The sequence below is a fragment of the Juglans regia genome, chromosome 3, assembly GCF_001411555.2.
Source record: "Juglans regia cultivar Chandler chromosome 3, Walnut 2.0, whole genome shotgun sequence".
NCBI lineage: Eukaryota > Viridiplantae > Streptophyta > Magnoliopsida > Fagales > Juglandaceae > Juglans > Juglans regia.
The window spans coordinates 7,592,790-7,599,633 of NC_049903.1; the positions used below are offsets into that span (position 1 = coordinate 7,592,790).

At 43.1% G+C, this 6,844-nt stretch overlaps 1 protein-coding gene across 1 annotated transcript; it reads right to left on the reverse strand.

Annotated features, from left to right (window-relative positions):
- Nucleotides 1–5,481: 5,481 nt before the first annotated feature.
- LOC109015559 (Werner Syndrome-like exonuclease) lies at nt 5,482–6,435 on the reverse strand. Its single transcript, XM_018998028.2, has one exon. The coding sequence runs from the start codon at nt 6,279–6,281 to the stop codon at nt 5,646–5,648; it is 636 nt and encodes a 211-aa protein (XP_018853573.2). The 5' UTR covers nt 6,282–6,435; the 3' UTR covers nt 5,482–5,645.
- Between the last annotated feature and the right edge of the window lie 409 nt (nt 6,436–6,844).

Here is a 6,844-nt window from a genome sequence, read left to right on the forward strand (position 1 = left end):
GGATTAAAAGAGTATAGATAACTATAAAATTCTGCAAAAATCTCCAACTCCCAATCCTGTGCCGCCCGGTTGAAATTAATATTCCAGTGGATACCCCTTTCTGAAATACCCATGACCTCCGCCACTGTAGCTTCTTTGGCACTTGCTATCTGGAAAAGACTAGGAAACAACTCTTTTAGGGCACTGTTACCACACCATGTATCCTTCCAAAACCTGATCCTGGCACCTGACCCCACCTGAAATCTCGTATGTCGATAAAAAACCTCCCACCCTTTTCTAATATACTTCCATAGCCCCCTTCCATGTGTCCCTCTAACTTCTCTAGTACACCAACCTTCCCCTAAACTACCATATTTAATTTCTATCACATTTCTCCATAGGGCTTCTGGCTCCTTGGTATATCTCCACAACCATTTGCCAAGTAACGCCCGATTAAACAGCCGCATATTTCTGATACCCAAACCACCATTGGAGATAGGATGGCATACCTTCTCCCATTTGACCAGATGAAATTTAAACTTGTCTCCCATTCCACCCCACAGAAAATCTCTCTGTAACTTCTCAAGACGCCTCGCCACACTTGCCGGAATAGGGAATAAAGATAAGAAATAAGTAGGTAGATTAGAAAGTGTGCTTTTAATCAAAGTGATCCGACCCCCTTTTGTCAAGTACATTCTCTTCCACCCTGCCAGTTTCCTTTCTATTTTTTCAATTACTGTGTCCCAAATCGAGCTTGTCCTCGGAGCTATACCCAAAGGTAATCCCAGGTAAGTCATAGGAAAAGACTTTATCTTACAACCCAACGTGTCAGCCAACTCCCTAATATTCTGAACCTCTCCAATCGGTACCATCTCAGATTTATCATAGTTCACTTTTAGACCAGACACTGCTTCAAAACACAATAGACACGCCTTGACAGCCCGCACCTGGTCCCGATCAGCTTCGCACATAATAAGCGTATCATCTGCAAACAACAAGTGAGAAATGGTAGTAATGTCCCTGGTTGGAGAACCAATTTGGAAGCCCCTAACAAAACCATTAGCCGACAAGGCCGAGATCATCCTGCTTAGAGCCTCCATCACGATAACAAAAAGTAAAGGAGATAACGGATCCCCTTGCCTCAGCCCACGAGAACTCTGAAAGAAACCCTCAGGGCTGCCATTGATCAAAACAGAATACCGTACTGTAGAGATACACCACCTAATCCATGACCTCCACCTTTCACCAAAACCACACCTACTCAAAAGATGTAAGAGGAAATCCCAATTAACATGGTCATACGCCTTTTCCATATCCAATTTGCACATAATACCTGAGTTTCCCTCATTCATTCTGGTATCCAAACATTCATTGGCAATTAGGACCGCATCGAGGATCTGTCTTCCTTTAACAAAGGCATTTTGAGGCTTAGTCACAACTTTTCCTAGGACCTCACTTAAGCGATTTGCAAGTACTCTTGAGATAATCTTGTACACTCCATTCACTAAGCTGATAGGCCGAAAATCCGAGATCTCAATAGCCCCGGCCTTTTTAGGAATCAATGCAAGAAACGTGGAATTAAGACTTTTCTCAAATTTTCCAAACGAGAACAACTCCTGAAACACCTTCATAAGATCTTCTTTAATCACCTCCCAGCATTCTTGGAAGAAACCCATAGAGAAACCATCCGGTCCGGGAGCCTTGTCTTTTGCCATTTTTCTTACTACATTAAGAACCTCTTCCTCATCAAAAGCCCTCTCCAACCTGACCACATCCCCTGGTTCAATAATGTTAAACACCAACCCATCAAGAGTAGGCCTCCACCCCTCCTGTTCAGTAAGTATTTTTAAAAAAAAATCAACCACATGTTCTTTGATAACCTCTTTTTCTCTCCGCTCCACCCCCTCAATTTTCAACACCTCAATGTTATTGTTTCTTCTGTGCGAGTTTGCAATACTATGGAAATACCTCGTGCTCCGATCCCCTTCCTTTAACCATAATGCTCTTGACTTTTGGCGCCAAGACATTTCCTCCTGCAATATTATCCTCTCAAGATCTGTGCCCAACAAAGTTTTCTGTACTTGTTCTTCTTCAGTAAGAGGCCTCCCCTCCTGTAGTCTTTCTAACTCCTGTATTTCCATCCACTTGGTGTTTTTGTTCTCCTCCACATTACCGAAAGACTGTTTATTCCATATTCTTAGATCTCTTTTTAAAACTTTCAGCTTATTTGCTAAAATAAAGCTGGGTGTACCCTCAAACTGATAAGACATCCACCACTGTTTGACCCTCTCCACAAAACCTTCTGATTTCAACCACATATTCTCAAACTTAAAATACCGTCTACTACTCTGAATACCTCCACAATCCAGTAAGATAGGCCAATGATCCGAGCTTAACCGGCCCAACCGCTTTTGCCATACGTTCGGATACTGGCTTTCCCACTCTGGTGAAATCAGGAACCGATCCAATCGAGTCCATGTATTATTATTAGACCATGTAGCAAGGCCCCCTGCTAGTGGCAGATCTATCAGGTTTAGGTCAAAGATGCACTCTGAGAACTCCAAATTTGCTGGCCTCAATCTTCTATTTCCAAAGCTTTCACTTTGGAATCGAGCAACATTAAAATCACCCCCAATACACCAAGGGAGTTCCCACCAGCAATGAACCCCAGCAAGCTCTTCCCACAATAATCTTCTATCCACGTCTAAATTGGGCCCATAAACCCCTGCAAAAGCCCACAAGAAACCATCCACCACACTTCTAAAAGAGCACGCTACCATATAATTCCCTATATAGTCCTCTACTTTCTCCACCACCCGCCTATCCCATAACAATATTACTCCTCCCGATGCCCCCGAAGAAGCCAAATACACCCAATCTACATAATTATTACTCCATATACTCCTCACAATCCTCCTATTGATTATCTTCAGCTTTGTTTCTTGTAAACAAACGATGTCCGCTTTCCACTCACGAAGTAAGTGTCGAATTCGAGTACGCTTTTCTACCTCATTAAGACTGCGGACATTCCAAGACACAATTTTTGACTTCATTTATGAACAAACTTCCCCTTCCCTTTTACCCTACTCCTACTAGGACTATCCTCCGAATTCATCGACCACATCAACCTTTTGAGCTCCCGATTTTGCTTTAAGTCCCCCTTTTTTTTCTGCTGATTCCCAACTTCCATAGCAGTTAACAATGCTATGAACTGCTCTTCATACCCCTCGCAACTAATCCCCACAAAATGTTGAATCTCTTTCACCTTATGTAATACCCAGTCTGAAGCTTGATTTGGAAAACAATAGTTCAATGGGATAGGATTGTTACTCTGGAAATTCTGAAAATCCTCCCCCACAGAAAAATCCTCTAAACCCAACTGATCACACGCCTCAGAGAGGGCTAAAACATCCTCCACCGAGTGCATGAAATCCTCGGACTCCTCATCCCCAACCTCCGACTCGGAAACCTCTAAGGGTCTGACAGATAGCTTCGCCGGAACCATCCCCGTGCCTTCCAAAGAAGTCGGTAAAGTCTGGGTCACATTCTCCCGGATTTCGAGCTCATTTTCTGCACAGAACACCTTTGACGCCTCGTCGGCGGCCTCGTCGGCGGCCTCTACAGCTGTCGTCGGCGGTTTCTGTGCTACCTCCACCATCGGAAAGCTTTCCGGCACGAAAACTGGGCTGGGTGTCGCGCCGCTGTGATTCACGCGTTTCTGGGCAGGGTCTTCACACTCGGATCCCTGCCCACCCATTTGTGACTCGGGCTGACCCGGCTGGGAAGGCCCAGCCCCTGCAGAAACCGGGCCTCGCTGATTGGGCCGAGTCTGCCCATTAATTTTCCTCCAAACAGCCCGCCCCTTAAATTTATTCTGGTGGGCTTGATTCCGGGTTTTACTAGGCCCAGCCCCTTCACCCATATTTCCAACCCGTCCCACTTTTCTTCTTAAAGCTTCCACGTCTTCTGCTTTCTTTAACCCCTCGACAAAGGACACTATATCAGCCATATCTCTCTGCAAATAGCGTAGCTGGCCTTGCATCTCCATCAGTAGCCTTCGCACTTCCCACGCCTCCTGACACGCCGCGGATCTCCTGCCATGGGTATGGTTCGGGATTGCGTCTCGGCTCCACTCCCTTTGTCTTCTGTCAGAGTTTGTCTCTCCATTTTCCTGTTTCCTCCTAGCTATCGGCAACGACGAAGATAAGGCCTCCTTATACGTCCGTGACTGAACTGCCTCCTTCCCTTTGTTCACCTGAGCTCCTCCATTGACATGGATTTCTCTACCACTTTCAACCAAAGCCTCCCTCATTTTCCTCCAACCCCACCCCTTATTTCCTTCTGGAAAGCACAACACGTTTCTCCTACCCCCCTGGTTATATTCAAACACTTCAAGGTATCTTCCTCTATAATTTGCACATCGTTGGGCAATAAGACTGCAGTAACCAACTCTAGTTGCTGAATACACCTCCTTCTTCCCCTCTCTTAGACTTTCCTCTAACACCTTCCTCAGCCAATGTATGGATGCTAATCCCAGGATCACTGAATGATCCATCTTCCAGTTTCTCTCGGTAACTCTCACTGATCCACCACTCCCTTTTGACAGAATAAATCTTTTGGATTCGATAACCACTTCTATGGGATAACCCATAATGATGAAGCAGTTAACACCTCAAGATTTATTTCACCATTAACAGAAAACTAATAAGCATATTTTAGCTTTGTAGTAACTGGAGTGAAACCAATGCTATCAGAATTGCAACATCACAACTTTTAGACTTGCCACTTCCACTACCACAATTCTAGATGCCATGGTACCGTCACAACCCCTAAATTCATGGACATCCAAAACAAGGATCACTGTAGCTGCTAAACCGCAACTCCAAACGAGAAAATGACGAGGCGCCTGCACTAATAGCATGGCTAATGAGAGTGTGTAGCAAGCCTTGTATGCCAATAGACAGGTACCTTCTTTTTTTTTTCCTTTTTTTTTTTTTAATTTATTTTTTGCACAAAACAAGAGATTATATCCAACAAAACTCTCAATGTTTATAATAGCTCTTTCCTACAGAAGCTCCCGACCTTAATGACCCGGAGCAGCATACAACGTAAATAACGTGCATAGACAGCTACAAGTATAGCAACTCACTAATTAAACTAACTAGATCTCCCCATATCAAAGTTTTGTTTTTTTTTTTTTTACAGAATTCCGGAGGCTGTTCAATTGCACACAACATGCCTTTTACCAAGTTGAACTCGCCACCGTGTAAGGCGCAATCCAAGGGTACAAGTAAAACACTTCAAAAGCTGTACCAAATTCTTAATCTAAATCCTGATTTGAAAAGGGCAATAGAAAACCACAAATATTGCCCAGAAGTTTCCAAATGCTAGAAAGAAAATTTCAAGGGGCAGTCATCATCATCATCACATGATAAACAGAACTCAACAACACCATCATGCATGCTAAAAACATAAGTAAATGATAAAAGGACCCAATATATATAATTTCACGTGCGACAGAAAATGGAAATTATCATCGAACCAGTCCAAACCCAACCAAACATACGCTGTCAGACACTCACACAAAATCATCCCAAATCTTCTTCAAAAGTCTGTCCAACCAAAAAAAACCACCGACAGCCACATTTAAAAATTTCAAATGAACCCTAACCCGCTGCATTCAAATGCCGCCCAATCTCAAGAGATAGAAAGGCATCAAGACAAGCATACTGAACCTGAGCACAAGTGAGCCACTCATTGTCCCAGCGACTCATCGTAATGTTCCTCGGCTTCTCAATCTGCTTTCCAAGCACCTCCCAAGCCAATTGCATCAACCCAGCATTCCTCAGTTGCATCGTCCCCAACTCCTCCACGGCCAGGAGCTGAAGATCAACCACATAGGCTACTTCCAGCCCATAATCGTCAAGGAGCTTTTCGACGTCGCTCTTAATCCCAACGCCCACAAACGTGAAATCCGTTCGGCCCAGAAAATCAACCAGAGATTGAGGAATGTAGGGGGCGTGGATGAGTTGGAAGATGAGGCAGTGGCGACCCACGCAAAGTTGCAGAGTGGCGACAGGGTTCTGGACATGGCGATTGAAGCTGGGGCGCCACTCAAGATCAAGTCCAACGACGAGACGCTGAAGGCCTCGGCGATGGATACGGTAGATATCGGAAATCCAGGAGTCGACCATGGAAGGGCAGCGAGTGAGGAGGGTTCGGATTTGGTCAGAGTCGAAGGACACATCGTAGAGGTTGTGGGTGTCGAAGGGTAGTTCGTGATCGAAAATACTGATTGCCATGGCAAACGAATTTGCAGATAGCAATCGAGAGAGAGAGAGAGAGAGAGGGAGAGATGAAACACTGAAAGAAACGAAAAAAAAAGAACAAAGGAAGGAAAGCGCAAGGCTAGATGTTTGGGTACAAAAATCCTACGATATTCATATAGCGGTCTTCATAAAGGAAGAGTCATCGTCATTACACTTCTTCGGTTTCTTCCCGCGCAAAGATAATGATGGGCCTCGTTAATGCCGTACAGTCACAAATTCTGTTTTTTTCGCCGCGCAAAGATATTTTTAATAATATTATTATTTTAAAATTTAAAGAAACTAAATTATTTATTATATTTTATATATTAATTTAAAAATATATATAATTATAAAATAATAAGAGAAGAATTAAAACCGTTTCTACCTAAAAAGGAAACCTTATCTTCCTCTCCCAAATAATATTTTTAGATAAGAAATAATAATTGTAGTTGTGAGTATGTAAGTATCGTGTAGTCATTTTAAAAAAATAAATAAATATAAAATTTATATGAAAAAAAATTAATTTTTTAATAATAAATTTCATTCTTTTTTAAAAT

Coding starts and splice junctions, on each gene's coding strand:
- LOC109015559 (XM_018998028.2), bottom strand. CDS start 6,281: ATGGCAATCAGTATTTTCGATCACGAACTACCCTTCGACACCCACAAC.